The sequence below is a fragment of the Pteropus vampyrus genome, unplaced genomic scaffold, assembly GCF_000151845.1.
Source record: "Pteropus vampyrus isolate Shadow unplaced genomic scaffold, Pvam_2.0 Scaffold12, whole genome shotgun sequence".
Lineage (NCBI taxonomy): Eukaryota > Metazoa > Chordata > Mammalia > Chiroptera > Pteropodidae > Pteropus > Pteropus vampyrus.
In genome coordinates this window covers 12,258,309-12,274,722 of record NW_011888793.1, presented here as the reverse complement: position 1 = coordinate 12,274,722, position 16,414 = coordinate 12,258,309, and the positions used below count along the sequence as shown (strand labels likewise).

At 34.3% G+C, this 16,414-nt stretch overlaps 1 protein-coding gene and 1 pseudogene across 2 annotated transcripts; both read right to left on the bottom strand.

The window, feature by feature from the left end:
* Positions 1-270: 270 nt before the first annotated feature.
* MYNN (myoneurin) lies at positions 271-15,755 on the bottom strand. Of its 2 annotated transcripts, XM_011380112.2 has the most exons (8): positions 15,540-15,753; positions 14,415-14,711; positions 9,302-10,095; positions 8,398-8,557; positions 6,464-6,642; positions 5,532-5,615; positions 4,397-4,483; positions 271-2,810 (listed from the first exon to the last, which is right to left on the bottom strand). In XM_011380112.2, the coding sequence occupies exons 1-8, from the start codon at positions 15,713-15,715 to the stop codon at positions 2,548-2,550; spliced, it is 2,040 nt and encodes a 679-aa protein (XP_011378414.2). In that variant the 5' UTR covers positions 15,716-15,753; the 3' UTR covers positions 271-2,547. The 2 variants fall into 2 exon arrangements, with proteins under 2 accessions (XP_011378414.2, XP_011378424.2); XM_011380122.2 differs by lacking the exon at positions 5,532-5,615 and having other exon boundaries at positions 476-2,810; positions 15,540-15,755.
* On the bottom strand, positions 12,138-12,256 carry LOC111732939 (annotated as a pseudogene).
* Positions 15,756-16,414: the final 659 nt, after the last annotated feature.

The window sequence follows — 16,414 nt, the reverse complement described above, 5'->3', positions numbered from 1 at the left end:
ACTCCTTTGCACAATTTCTGTAAGACTGAAACATACAGACAAAAGTGATAAACTACTGTTGCAATAGAACTGATAGAACCTTTTTTGAAAAAATAAAACAATTTTCTAAATTTGTCTATCAAAATCATCCTATGAAATCAAACATAAATACCATTTTAAAACAGCAAAAATTATTTATATATAATCTAAGGTTTCTTTTTAAAAAGTCTAATCTCCACCAATACAGTAGGAAAACTCTAATACAAATATAAAACAAAATTTAGAAAATAATTTGTTTTTCAGTAAGATCTTCGGCATCCTAAACACTTTAAAAAAACTCAGTAATATAAATAAGAATAGACCTGTCTCAAAACACTGCATTGTAACAAATATATTTAGAATTAACTACAATGATAATCATCTGTTAGAATAATACCAGGTACAACTAAAATATATGCATATTATGATAAAGAACAGGATGGCTTTATAAGAAGAATCACAAGACAAGATATTCACTCTTTAATCTTTCTTTACCTGTCATTCTGGAAGAGCACCAAGCCATGCAAATTTAAAATAAAATTATTTTACTTAAGAAGCAGGAAATGTGATGAAGAAAACCACAGTAAATCAACCTTAGGCACGCCAATAATACTAAAAATAATAAATTTGAAGGCTAATCTATGCAAAGGCAAGATGTTAATTACCATCATATTAGAGAAAATTTGGTTAACTACTACCCTCAGAATTAAGACATTACTATAGTGTTTTTAAAAAGAAATTTTGTTCATTAGACGCTTGGATTAATGAAAATGTGAATTAAATTTAACCTCTCCATTTCAGCAGACCTCTTATAGAGGCTGAGTCTTAATTTTCTTTAATTTTTTCATATTCCAATAAATTCCTATTGAATTTAAGCCAGAATAGATTAGTTGAACATTTTATAACTCTATAAATTGTATTTAACCCAGCATATTAATACACATGCATAATTAGATTTCTTAAACATTATAACTGATGGAAATATATTATAAGGCAATATTTCAAACCCTATTCAATTAAGTCAATTCCACTGGTGGCAATTTATTGTGAAAATGCTGAGTGTGCTGTGAAATGGTGACGATTTCTACAATTTACAAGAATTAAGTAGTTTTATTATGTCCTCTAGTTGGTTCCTATGACTAGAGCCCTAGAGAAAATACAATTAAAGAAATCAATACCAATAGAAAATACATTAACTTTATTACAGGTGTAGTTTAAAACTAAAAATAAGCCACAACTAATGCATGGCAGATATAAGATATAATATCACCATGGTATTTGATCAGCAGTATAGGAACTGACTTTGTGGAAATGATAATTTAATATCCAAAGATCAGGCAGTAAAATATATGTGGGAATAGTGTGATGGGGATGAATTGGTAAATATCAGAATACTGAATTTTTTATGTTCATAAGGAAGGAAGAGGACTATTGTGAAACTACGACAACCAAATGTGGTTTAATTAAAAAAAATTTTAAACTCAAAACTTATAGAAAACACAAATATAAAGTGTTTAATAAACTGGCTTTCTGATAACTCAAATGTTTACTTGTAATTGAAGTTAATTTCTTAAATCTATGTAATGTATCAAATTCAGAAGTCAAGTGATTTATGGTATGCATTTTTATTTTTAGAAAATTTTTTAGAATTTAATATTTAAAAAGTGCATAACAGTATGAGAGGCTTACCAAATTTTCAGAAACTCAGTATATTTTCCTCCTCTTCAGTAAGCTATTTAATAGGTTCAGAAACCTATTAAAACATAACCTGAATCAAATTTTGAAACTGTCTTTTAACAAAATAAAAACACCAACTATTTAAATTCATTTAAATGAATCTGTAGTCATGAAAATGTAGTCTTAGATCAATTGAATCAAAAGTATTGACCACTGGGTTTCTCCAGAATCTGAGTGAACAAAAATTTATAGTTTTTTAGCTTTTAAGAGAAATACTTCTTTTTATTTCATAGAAAAGTTACCTCCAATGGAATACACTAATAGAGAAATAACACAATTCTTATTCAGTACCTGAATTTTCTTAGGCAGATATATGAAATTTTATTTTTTCCCTCACAGTATTAGTCTATGAAACCTAGTAACAGCAACACTCCTGAGCTGATACCATCATGGATTTTGCTTAAATTTTGAGGGGAAGCAAAATTTTAAATCTCACATGTCAAAACTGAATCATATAAACTGACAGACTCCACTTCAATAAATGAAAGGCAATTCTAAAATGCAAAATAAAAATGGAATTAAGGCAGCTCTAAAAGAAAATGAAACTTAACCACCCCAAATAGTGCTAGTATCGTATAATCCATTCCATAAAAAGCTGTATCATCTATATAAAAGCCAAAAATCAAAACAGGCATTGCACAGTTATAATGCACCATCAAGTGCTTTTACTTCAGTGAACGAAAAATAACAGTCACGACTCGAATGGTAATTTAAGATGAACATATGCACCTTACCAGAGATGTTTATGTTTACTACCAGAGAAGTCTTAGCAATTCCATATTCCTCACAAAGTCAGTATAATTGTTGTAAAAAAATCAACTGTGGTTCTGAATACCCATTTACAGTTGACCTCAACAATGTATCTGATGTAGGAGATTGATTATCTGTGACAGGCAGAAGCATGTGCTGGTCCTCAGTCCCAAGTGGAAGAGCTAGTGGTAAAGTCATATCAGAAGGCTTCACATCCAAAGTTTCTGATAAAGGGCTTTTTTGTATAGAATCTTGTTCACTCAAGGGATGATCCTCTATACTAGAATCTAGAATTTTATCTGCCCCTGAAATAAAAGTGGAAAAAATGTATACTATCCTTAAAAACAAAACAAGAATGTTGAGGTAGAATCTTACCATTCCCAGAACTTGCATTCCAACCACCATATCTTTATCCACGCTGTTTCTCTTTTGATGATTTGCCCTCATTATCTATACAAATCCAACATGGGCCTCAAGACTAGGTTCGAGCACCAAATCCAGTAAAAAAAAAAGGGACTTATTGATTCTAGACCAGACTGAGCTGTTTCTTATGTATTTTATCACTCATTTGTCAATCTCATATACTGCCTTGTGACATCTCTCTTATTGTTCTTTAACACTTAATTCAGGTATGCCTTGAATGCTCTGTAAATTCCTTGAGTAAATATCAAGTTATTCTTCTCTAATTTCTTCAAAGTACTTAATAATGCTATGCTTAATAAATTACCTATTTGTTCATTGACTGTATTAATGAGTTGTTCATACTATTCTGTAAGCTCAAGTTCAGAGGTATGGCCCCTTCATATATTTTTAGAGGTGAGGAATTCTATTCTACTCAAGGGAATAATTACCATACATTTTGCCTTCAGATTTTCCACTAGCTTTACCATGTTCCTGACACTCCAAAGTAGTGAGATGATTTCACAATCTCACTATCCTCATCAGACAAAACTGCATATTTGCTTTCAAAAAATTCTAGTCTTGCAGACTACTCTTCAGTTCAACCAGCCAAGAAAATAAACTGTGCTTTCTAGTCCCAGTGACTCTCTTCAGCTATGTTCTTTCTGCCTGGAATGAACTTCCTTTCTCATCTCCACGCTCTGAACTCTTCTCTGTCCTGCAAGTTCCCTAGGATTAAGCCTGTGTCTCTATTTAGCCTATATTTTGTCTTGTAATCATAGTTATTTATTTAGATTTCTAGCCTCCCACACCAGATTGTAAATTCTTTGAGAATTAGGACAATGCTTTGTTCAACTTTATTACCCTGCAGTATGTGTACTTTAGAGGTATTAAATGTTTGTCGAATTAATGATTTAATGCATTTTCGAACGTTACTAAATCCTTATGTTTGTTTACTATTAAGACTATCATCTCTACACACTGAAGAAGCCTTGTATTTTGTTTCTCATCATGACAGAAGAAAATGATAAGCACAGTGAAACTTTTTCGAGGATTCATTTTAAGCAAAAGACTATTTCTATTTTTATATATTAAAACAACTTGGGGCCACCTGTTTCCCCATTTCCTCTTATATATTTCTGGATTAGTGTTCATGATGCCCCTTTCTTCGTATAACTACAGTTAAACTCTAGGCAACCTAGACTCTAGTATGGGGAATAACGATATATAATTTGCTTATATAGTCCATTTTTGAAATTGTTCATAAATCAGATTTTTAAAGGAGAAAATATTTTCAGTACTATTTATTAGGTCAATTTGAAAAGAAATTCAGAGTGAACTCATGTGAAAATTATACAGCTATCATCCTCATATGTGAATATCTAGTTTTTCAACAAATCTAATTTAAACTGCTATAATGTACAACTCAACATTTTAAGAAATAGCACAACTTAGGAGAGTACTAAATTTTTTAAGAAACATAAGCATTTACCAGAATGGACTTTTGTTTTGTGCTTCTTTAAATTTTTAATATCTGTGTAAGAATTTCCACATAATTCGCAGATAAATGGTCTTTCTCCTGAAAAACAAGTTTAAAAGTTTAAAACCTCAATATTTTAAAAGCCAAGACAAAAATATCAATGTTTACGAACACAATGAAAACATTACTATACTGTTTAAATATTGTTTCAAATTACCACTGTAATTACTTGGTTCTAATACAGTGAAATGAAAACTATTATACATGCAGGCACTCTTTTATATAAAGCAACCCCATTTCAGGGAAAATTGAGCATTTTTCATTAACATAAATATTTTAAACTAAAAAAAAATAACTTATTCCTTTATTTCTATCAGACATTTAGTGAGTGCCAATTATATGTCAGGCCCTGGCTAAGAGATATAGCTAGGTGGGGAAAAAAAAGGATAATTATGGTTTCTGCTCTCAGGTAGCTTACAAATTAGAAAATTCTTAAAAAATACTGACAATAAAATGCTATGAAATTATAATTCTTTTGAGATAAGAACTGTTTGATGCTTTATCATGCAAACTAAAGAGTATGAGAAAACAGAAGTTGCCAATAAATTTAAGTGTCTCCTAGGTGCTCACACTATTCTAGATAGGAATTACGAGGAATAATTTTTAAAAAGAAAAAGTCACAACAGCACATTTTCAAAGTGGCATTTTCCTTTAAGTTTTTTTTACATTTAATAATTTCTTCATACTACTTATATACTATCTTTTATAATAAACTTGCCAATATTAAAATTTATTCCTAAAATTTGCATATTGAACACTGTTTTAATAAGGAAATGTGATATTCTTATTTTCTATTCCTTTTCATTTCTTCATATATCTGTGCAATTTAATCCAAATCATTTAAGAAACTATTATCTGGAATATTTCGTATAAAATACATATAATTCTTGACCAAATTTAATTCATATTCCAAACAACTAAAAAAATGAAAGAAGCAAATAAAAAGTTGATATTTATACTTTAAAATATTGCTAGATAGAGTATGTATGACTAGATACCATATAGCCCATAATGGTTTAAAAATCAAGGTTTACATAAAAAGAAATTAGAGAGAACAAAAAATAATACGTTCTCCCTAAACACAGACCTGTATGGGATCGAAAGTGTTTGTTGAGCTCTCCTGAGGAAATAAAACTTTTCCCACAAATACCACATATGTATGGTTTTTCACCTAGATGGAAAATAAAAGATAGCGAAGTGGTGTACTATACCAATATAATATTTATCAATTACAATAACCTAAAGTAAGCTGTTCTAAAATATTACTTAAATTAAAACCTCTTTACATTATATTTTAGAGGTATTTTCAGTGTGACCAACTTAAATGAATAGTAATCATCTTACACTGTTCATGTAACCTGATGCTTTTCATATAATAAACCTTTATTTCTTCAAATGTCCTTGTAATGAATTCAAGTTGGGCAAGAAATTGATTTTTATGATTAAAAACATGTAAATTCATGAATCCATATTTCAATTCTTGATATCCACTATATTATTAAAGAGGAATAAAATCATTTAGAAAAGATCTATTAAAAATGTACCCTACAAAAATGAAAATCTTTATAAACAAGAGAATGTTTCAAAACTGATCATTTGCATTTGAAATATCTGTTTAATTTGCAAATCTTAGAATATCTGTATGAAAAGTCCTACAAAGTTATAAAATCAATGTTCTACCCAAATCGACCCCCACCCCTTAATTTTACTCTACAGTTTTACCGAAGGGAAATGAAACTTCAAGAGGCTAAGTTTTTCTAAGGTGATAAACTATGTCTCAAGTTTATATATTGTCAAAATTATCTGATTTTAGTGTATATATTATATGATTAAAAAAGTCACCATGTATTATTCTACATGTTTTTATATCTAATATTTATCTGAAAATCATAAAAAGCTTCAAAAAGCACAAACACAAAACTACAAAGGCCGTAATCTACTTTTTGTAAATTCTCGACTTCCTTTCTTTTATTTACAGCTTTCCTTATTTTAAGCAGTCTCTCCGTGTCAAATTCTTACCTGTGTGTTTTCGAGAATGAGTGATAAGAGAACTAGAGACAGCAAATGCCTTCCCACAAGTATCACACACATAAGGCTTTTCTCCAGTATGCCTACGAACGTGATAGGTCAGTGTGCTGGCTTGGGCAAATCTCTGTCCACACCTATCACAGACATATGGCTTCTCTCCACTATGCTTCCTATTAGTAAAAAAATATAAAGTTAGATGTTGGTAAGTGAAATAATTTGGAGATCTATATAACATTTTTCATACACTATTTTATTTCATTTCACCTTAACAGACAAAGAATACGTATTTGAAACCAAGTTTCAACATATACTGTGAAAAACAAATGTTTTGGTTGTTATCAAAACATTAGTTCTAAGACCATTTCAAAGAGTTTTGCCATCTTTATATGGTTGTCAAGTGTGCCCCTAATACTGCAGGCAATCATTTTTGCTTGTACATTCACTCACTCTTCAAAACTCTTTCCTCAAAACTCCAGCACCTCCCCACCCATCCTCACTCTTAGCTGATGTCCTTGCTTCCTGTTTCACTGAGAAAAATTTAAGCAATCAGAAAATTCCTACCACCACAGCTCTCCATTTAAGGACATCTGTACCTGAACATTTACTTTCCTTGTTATAGACTCTAAAGGTGACAGCTGATCTAAAACCAGTTACTCCCAATTGTATACTTAATTTACTATCCTCCTACCCTACTCTATACCACTCCTACAATAACCTCTATCCTACATCATCCATTTTTCCCACCCCACTGGACTGTAGCATATAAATAATTGATACATCTCCATCTAAAAAAAAAAGACCCTTGACCTCACTTGTTCTTCCATTTCATTCTTTCTCTAATCTCTTCTCTACTAGCCTATGCTAAACACTGTTTTTGTCAAGAGCAGTGCTGAACTCTCACTTTGCTAAATACAATTCTCAGTCTTCATCTCTCTATCATCAGAATTTGACACAGCTGATAGTTCCCTTCTGGAATCATTTCCTTTACGTGGATTCCGGGACAGCCCACTCTTCTGGTTTTTCTCTTATACTGGCTGCTCCTTCCTAATCACCTCTGCTGGTTCTTGCCCACTTCCCAGAACTCTTAGAGTGCTTCATGACTCAAGTCTTTTGATCTCTTTTCTATCCACATTAGTTCTCTTGGTGACATCATCCAGTGTTCTGGTTTTAAATATCATCTACATGTTGATAACTTCCAAATTAATATCTTCAGTACAAAATAGTCCCCTCAACTCCAGACTAAGATAACCAGCTGTCTATTGTATAGCTTCATTCAGATGTCTAATCTCAAATTTAACACGTACAGAACTCTATTCCAACAACTCCTGTACTTTTACTTAAACTGCTCTATCCATAATTTTTTCCCATTTCAGTCAACGGTAATTCTAACTTTTCAGGTAGTCAGGCTCAAAACTTCAAAATCCTCTTTGATTCTACTTTCTTTTATACCCCACACCTGTTTGTCCTACATTAAAAAAATATGTCCAGAGTCTGACTATTAATCTTTTCTACTGCTACCACTCTGGCTGAACCAACATCACTCTCACTTGGGTTTTATCTAGAGCTTTCTAACTGGTAACTTTGCTTCCATTCTTGCAATCCTATAATCTTTTCCCAATATAGCAGAGTAATCCTCTTAAAAAGCAAACAAGATCACATCACTTATTTCTTAATCTCAAGCATAAAAGCTTTATAATGGCCTATAAAACCTTATACCATCTGGACGCCTCATCACCGCTCTCATCTTACTTGCCTTACATATTCCTCTCTAGCTGCCACAACTTCTTTGTGGTTCCTTGACTGTGCTAAAATATATATTGTATGGTGGAACCATAATAGAATTCTACTGTCCTAAATTCTAATAGTTTATTCATAAGACTGTGGTCAGCGATAGACTCAAAGATCAAACAACTCGTTTTTTTTACCTTGCATGAATCTTGAGATTGCTAGAAGTTGCAAATTGTAAATTGCATACATCACATTTATAGGGCTTTTCCTCACCATGATGCATGCGACTATGGAAGACTAGCTGGCATTTCTGAGCAAATCCTTTATCACATAATTCACATTTGTATGGCTTCTCACCTAAAAGCAGCAAATAAAATTTATGATTAGAAAGAAATATTCTGTTTTAGTTGCCTGAGCTATATGAGATTTCAAGAGTTCTCACAGTACTGGTTTTGGTATTCAGAAAATGTTAATTCCTAGAAGTAAAAATGCAAATAAGTTCTCTTCTTCCAGAATTACTAATTGAAAACACAGGTAGAGTTAAAAAAAAAAAAAAAAATTAGTGTTTCTCAGTTCATAAGAGGGAAGGTGAGTAATGAGAGAAATACATACTGCATCTTAGGAAGTAATAATCTAAGTGTACCAATAAAGGTAAATGTAGAAGTTGAGGAAAGAATACGTGTAACATATTTAGAGGCTGACAAAGTCTAGGAAGCAGGTGGTGAGATGTGTTGGCAAAATCTGAGAATTGGCCTGAGTTGTAATAACTTTTTCTCTTCATCAGTTTTAATATCTTTGTCTCTGTTACATACTTAACTGGAAACCAGATTTATGCTTATTTGCACTATGAGGGAAAATGATATAAAGAGCTCAGTATTAGGACTTCAGAGTATCAGTTACAATAAAACAGATAGCCATTAAATACTTGGTCACAGTTACAAAGAAATTTTCAATAGTCTAACATGCTAAATATTTTTATAAATTTTTATATACTTTCTATGTCAAATTTTGGTCACAAATAGTCAGTACTGTTTATTAATGTTCTCCATAAAGTATTTCAGTCACAGCATAAAACTTCTGTCTCCCACAAACAAGTCTTACCTGTATGAGTTCTTACATGTGTTTTCAGCTGGTTACACTGGGTAAATGCTTTTCCACACAAGTGGCAAACATAAGGTTTGACTCCTTTATGTATTCTCATGTGCCTTCTCAAGCTGCTGGCTTCTGAAAACACTTTTCCACATGTGTTACACATTGGCTTGGCCTTGGAATACCTCTGATCCAGCTCTTCCCCAGAGCTTTCTAGCTCGTAAGAGTTCTTGACACTGGCTATATTAGACATAGAGTGTTCTTTCAGAGCACAGTTTGGCTGTGATTTTCCACGTTTCCGTTTCACTGTAACAGTTTGCACAATATCTTGTGCTGGAAAAGTATTTTCCACAACTGATGTCAACTCAAGTTCTGAATTATCATTTCTTTGTGCAACCTGGTCTGTTACAGGTGTAGATAACTTATTTGCATCGAGGAATAATTCAACAGATGCATTCTCTAAAATGTCACTGGGATATTGCACTGTTTTATTCTGCCCTGTTTTCTGGGAGTTGAAGGCCTTCTTCTTTTTTTTAGCTTGAGACGACTTCTTTACTAAAGCCCCTTGTTTAGGATTTGCCTGAACTAAATCTGTAGACACTTCAGATTTCTCCCGACTGTTATAATCTCGTAGAGTAAGAAGACAAGTCTGTTGATTCAACTCAATGTTTCCAGTAATACTAGATATCTCTGTAGAGGAGGGATTAGCAATAAAAGCAAAATCTTCCATCTTTATTTTACATTTAGTGACCACCTCTTCCACTTTGAGATAGTCAGCAGCCTGATGAATTTCTTTAACATTCCAACTGTAAGAAAACAAGGCTAAATGACAATATTCTGATCAAAGAAAAACTTTCTGAAACAGAGCTGCAAATTTATTTCAATGTCTTTTAAAGATCTAATGAAGGAGAATGATGAAAAAAGCATAACTAAGAAATTATTCACTCAGAGTAATGTTTAGGCAAATACATCTAGTTTTACAGAACTTAAAAATATGAAAATTACTGGACAGTTACCTACACAGTACAGAAAAATGAAATGTTAAAACTTCAACCTGTTTTAGGGGACAAAGAATACAGCATAGGGAATACAATCAATAGTACTGTAATGGCTATATGTAAAGCAAGATGGGTTTGATAAGAGTTCTTGGGGGGATTATGTCATAAACTACATAAATGTATAAACAATGTATTGTATACCCGAAACTAATATAAAAAAATAGTATCTAATTTTATCAAAAAAAAATTGTTTTAAAAAACACCTGGAACACAAAGTACCTGTTGGCAACTTATTGCCTCCTCTCATTCATCCTGAGGCCTCTTCAGATAACATAGCAATGAGCTTTTCTGGACTGGCAACAAGAATCTAAAAAAATTGTTTCCTATTATCTCCCTCTACGAGGAACTTAAACGGTGCTTCTCAAACCTTCCTATGCATGTGAATCATCAAGGGATCTTGTTAAATGTAGATTCAGTAGGTCTGTGGTGGGGCCTCGGTGTCTGCATTTCTAACACACTCCTTGGTGATGCCAATATTGCTGGTCCATCACCACACTCGGAGTAACAAGGTTTTAGAATGTGCTAAGCTCTCTCTTGCAACTGTCCCACTTTTTTGTGAGTGTGATATCAACCCAAGTTGGAGAGTTTATCATATTAGGATTATATAGAAAAACTTGTCACCTTGTTCAACATTCCAGACAATATTTACTGAGCATTTACTATATGTGGTACTAAGAGGGATATTAAGAAATATCAAACAGTCCTGGTCCTCCAAAAGTTTACAGTGTAATGAAAAGATGTTTGATTACATCTAGCACTGGCTCTGACATTACTAGCTGAATTAATAAGGGGTAAGTTAGTACCTTTGGGTACTTCATTTATCCCAGCTGTAAAATCAGAGTTGAGTGGTAGTTAACACTAAAAATATGACCCTTTTAATTGAGGACACACACATACACCTCCCTCAAGTAACCTTCCTACTTACCATTTTCCCCAATTATTATTTGATTCTCTAGGCAAAAAAAATCTTTTCCCTATTTATAATCTATATGATCCAGAGAAGGGTTTTACTCATAGCTACTAATATAAATGTAATATAAATTTAAAAAAGAGTAAAATCTTGACACGAAATTAAAAATAACTAGTGTCATGAACCTCTCAGGTCATTGAAAGTATATATACTACAGTACCTACATAACTACCCATTTTCTTATCATCTAATTAAACTGCTTTGCCTCAAGTACGACCTGTATGTTTCCTCTTTTTAAATTTAGCATTACAATGGCTTTTAGAAATTTGTCTTTCATTATACATAATCATTTTTCAGCTGATTATAGATTAGATTTATAGGCTAGTTTGGAAACCTAATGATCAGTTTAAGGAACATTTTATTCTCTGAGAAAAACTGTCCTAAGTTCCTAAACATATTACAAATAAACTTTTGGAACATAATCTGTTCCCCTAGATTAAAGAAAAAATTACTTAAGATATTATTTTCTTATGGCTCTTGGCTATAATTTTGGAATATATACATAATGAATGTAATCAAGTTAATTCTCTATTTGCAAAGATACAGCATAAACATCCAAGGTATAATCTTATTCATCTTTTATATAAAATGTTTTTTCCATGTATACAGAACTGTAGTTCTCTAAAAACATTGTTTTTTCTTAAGCATTTTTATTGCTTTTGCTATGTAATCTATTATTAAATCACAATAAATGAGACCACTAGAATGAGAACCAAATTATCACTTTTTATACTTAGGTCTCGAATTATAATTGTGCTTAGTGCTCCATAAAATGAACCATCAGATAACAAGGTCGAGAAGTCTTTTTTTTTTTTTTAAATGCCTATGGCACCTGGCATTCCTAGGTGGTCTCCCATCCAAGTACTAACCAGGCCCAGCCCTGCTTAGCTTCCGAGATCAGACAAAACTGGGCACGTTCAGGGTGGCATGGCCATAGACTCAAGGAGTCTTTAAGACCAATATAAACTAGCAGAGTCACACACTAATTGTTCAGTACTAAAACAGTAATTCACATAAATTATTTATCTGTTTCATAGCCTATTATCTGAGTTACAGTTAAGAAAACCAATCAGCATGTTTGCCAATAACTGATCTGCATTTGTTTACAAGCATGAAGTTACAGTGCCTGAAAACTTGATTTCACCTTTTAAAGTCATTGAAAGTCATTTAATTACAAACGGCAGGTATATGGCTAGATGCTTTATGAGTAGTTCAATTAATGCTTAGGACATGCCTATAATATCTAATATAATCCCCATTTTATATACAAATGAAAAATCAGAGGTCCAAAGAAATTAAGTAACTTTTCCAAGATCATAGTGTTGGGACTAAAAGTCCACTTAATTCTTTATTACTCTGTCTTTGTAATCACTAAATTACACAGACTTTCTATTTTGGTGTAAGTCTTCTCTTACATTTGCCGCTGGACTCAAACAATTGGCTCCCAGGAAAGATATGTTCAAAAAAGACTGAGCAAAACATCTGGCTCTTCTTCACATTGGTTCTTTGCATGAAAGCTCAAAGATGCTCTTCAGTGTGTTCAGATCAACTCAAGGTTTTCCCAACAAAGATAATTGAGAAAGGGAAAACATTAAATTGAAGAGCAACCAAAATTCACTGGTTTTGTGGCTTTTATATTAAATATTCTGAATTTTTAATCAGAACTATTCAATAAATGTCAATAATTTATCATGTGAGATTAACCTATAACACTGCTCTGTTCCTTTTTAATGTTCCTTTTTAATCAACTGATTTAAAGATTTCATTACACCATTTAAAAAATAATTCTAAAACTGCATGTTTTCTTTTCAAAGGTATTAAGGAATGTCATGATTCTAGCTTTTTGAAGTATATTTCCATGACAAGCTGCAATGTAAAACAAAAGGGAAGGATGCTGCTTAATGTCATGTGCATGTATCTATAGAAACAATCTGGAAAAGAATGAAAGAATACTTACTTATCAAAATGTTAATAATGGTTATCAGTGGGTAGCAGAATTTCAAATGTTCCCTTTATGTTTTTTTCTAATTTTTCTCCAAGAAATGTGGAATTAATGGGGAGGACAGTAGGGGAAAGAAAGGAAACTAATGTTCATTGGGAAATGGGCCTTTGAGAAAATTCTAATCTTCACACTAACACAAAAGGAGTTATTACCGTCTCATTTTTTCAGATGCGGAAAGTGAGGCCCAGAGAGGCTGCATTTCGCTCAAAGAGACACAGAAACAAGATTTAATTCTAAAGCCCATAATCTTTCTATGTCAGAAGATTATAATCTATTCTTATTCACGCTTTCATAAGAGAGGAAAGAAAATAAGAGTAATTTGACTGGATTCGCTTTCCTTTTATGTGCTCCACCTTTTCTCCAAAAAACAATAAATGCATTGGTATTAACTCACTTATATAGTTCATTATGTATGAGAGAGACAGTGCCTGCATTATCAAATTCCTCACAATCTATTTCTTATTCATGCAGTAAGTGACAACAGTAAGCATCTGAGAAAAAACATTCTAGCACCTTGGAGCTGACTTAAGCATTAATATTGATATCTCTACAGAGATATCAGGAGTCATTGCCATTTACACTACAATGACATTATTTTCCTGAATCATAATCAGGAAGAAGTCCTGAACATTTCTACTTACAGTTGGAAATGGGAGCACTATTAAATGAACACATAGGTTCTTCTTTTTCCATGAACACTCTCTCACCCCAAACACCTTAAGAAGTGGGTAGAAAGTGAGAGACAGAGAAGACCAGAGGAACATAAAGACCAGAAAGCAAGGGGAAACTGAAATTCACTTAAAATTCATTGTTACATAACTGAAATCACAGGCTTTGTTTCAGTAGATAAATCAAATGTGTCAGAAAGAAGGCTTTAATATAATCTGTGCTTTTTATACTTAAAAATGTAGTCTGCTTATCCCAAATCAGTGATACTGATTTTTCTTTAAACAAACAAAAAAAACCCAGAAAACAATATTGTGCACTTCAAGACTCCAAGTTCAGAAGGGGCTGAATGCAAAAAATGTAAGTCTACTCTTGCTCCAAAGACTACTGATTAGCTTTTTATAAGTGTAAATAAAATAAGTACTTTACCTGTCAAGATTTAAAGTTCCTGTGTATATAAACTCCAACAGTTTCTTAAATCCATCAGCCTTCACCTGACTCTGATCAAGAAAGACATTGTTCTCAGAAGTGCTTCTGTAGATCGCACCAAAATACTCACTAAACGAAGCAAGCACATTCCTATGAGCTTTAAACTGGAATTCACCAATCACTATGGTGCAGTCACAGAGAAAACCTGCTTCCCGTTGTTTGTTCAGTCTCTCTAAAAGGTGCTCACAGTGATGCGAATACTGCATTTTGATATCGGAATGGAATTTTACCCTTGTTCTAAAAACAAACAAACAAAAATAGGTCAGCAATTCTAAGTTTTCACCCAAGCAATTGGTAAAGGGAGAAAGGACACAGGACATTACATAAACAAGAACAAAGTCGGTTCTTATTTTATCGCCCCTCCTCCCAAATTTTTATCAAAAGGATATGTTTAAAAATTCTGAAGGGAAAAGTGTCTATCTTTGTTTCATTTAGGGCAATTAAGACAATCTTTTGGGAACGTCAAGAAATTGCGATGAGTGAAAGCAGTTCCATAAACTGAAAAAAAGCACCGCAAGAATTCACGCCTTTGCACCAGTTGAACCTTCAGACTTTCAAGCTCGGTAGGCATACATATGTTAAAATATTAGCCATTAAGAAATTATTCTTTAGGACAGATGGGGATAAGACACGGTACGAGCTTTTTAAAACTGCTCCAAAATCACCGAAACCTGTTAGCTTCCGCGGTGCACAGTTGCTTCAAAACGCGAGGCAGGCGTCCAGGAGGCGGCGAATGAACGGGGCCAAAGGTGTCAAAGGTTCCATCCCTCGCCCCGAAGAGGCCACACCCCCTCACATCCCACTTCTCCACTCGAGGTGGCATCAGAAAGTGATGACCAAAGCCGGTCTCTCCTGGCTTCCGCCACCCTTCGCCCAGCTCCCACTGCCCGGAATTCCCACAACAGAGGTTGTGCCCAAGGCCAACGACGGGGGCTGCCGCGCCCAGGCTTTCCATGTTAACACCTTCACCCCGACCTGAGAGCGAATTCCGAGGGGCATGCCTCACAATGGCCCAGGGTCTGGAGAGAGCGGGGATAGCGGGCTGGGGGTGAAGACAGAACTCACCTATAGCAACCCAACAGAGAGCACAATTTCTTCACTCTCTCTCCGCCATCTTCGGAGGACGTCACCACGCCACGCTCCGCCTCTCCCCTCTTCCTCCACGGAGACGTCACATCCGCCTCCGGGCGTCCCGTGGCAACACAGGAAGCTCTAGGACCGTGGAGGTCCAACACCGGCATGGGCTGAACCGACTGGCTCACAGAGACTACACTTGCCAGCATGCCAGGGCCCCCCTGAAAAAGCGAGCGTCAAAGATGCGAGACCTGAGGGCTCGCTCACAGTGTCCTGCATATCTTCCTTATTCTCGGCATTCTGGCCGCCCGACAGTCGGCGTCTCGCGCTCGGCCCGCATTCTGGGGCGAGGCCGGGAAAAGCTGCACGTCTTTGCTAGAGGCCTCTTTGCTAGAGCCAAATTGTGCACCGCATGCTGGGGCTTATAGTTGCTTGTCTTTTCCCAGCATCCTCCCCTTCCTCGGGGCCCCAAGAGTGGGAATAGCTGCTTTGTGTACTAGGGCACTCGGCCGTGGGGAATTTTTGAGTTGAGACTGATCATGCTTTTCAGTTAACGTGCCCGAAAGCCCTTGGGACTCTGAGTTTTGTTTGCATCAGCCAACTATAACCCAGTTTCCAGGATACCCTTACCTGGTGACAGAAGTCTGATGCACCAAAGCGCGGCAAAGTTGTAGGACACACTGGGCATGCGCAACATTGGAGAAAAGTGGGCGTTATACCAGAAAAGGTTCAGAGTCAGCTAAAAATACAATTATTTATATCGAATTCAGATTTTGTACGTTGAAGGAAAGGGATGCCAGTTTGCGTAATATACAAAAGGCTCAGGAACAGTAAGTTAAGTCATATTATGTTCGGGTGGATTCTTC

What these genes read in the sequence shown, in the direction of transcription:
- MYNN (XM_011380112.2), bottom strand. Translation starts at nt 15,715, where the DNA reads ATGCCGGTGTTGGACCTCCACGGTCCTAGAGCTTCCTGTGTTGCCACG. An exon ending in ACACTTTCGATCCCATACAG is followed by an intron (nt 4,484 to 5,531) that starts GTCTGTGTTTAG and finishes CTTGTTTTTCAG; the next exon opens with GAGAAAGACCATTTATCTGC. An exon ending in CAAAACAAAAGTCCATTCTG is followed by an intron (nt 2,811 to 4,396) that starts GTAAATGCTTAT and finishes CTTTTATTTCAG; the next exon opens with GGGCAGATAAAATTCTAGAT.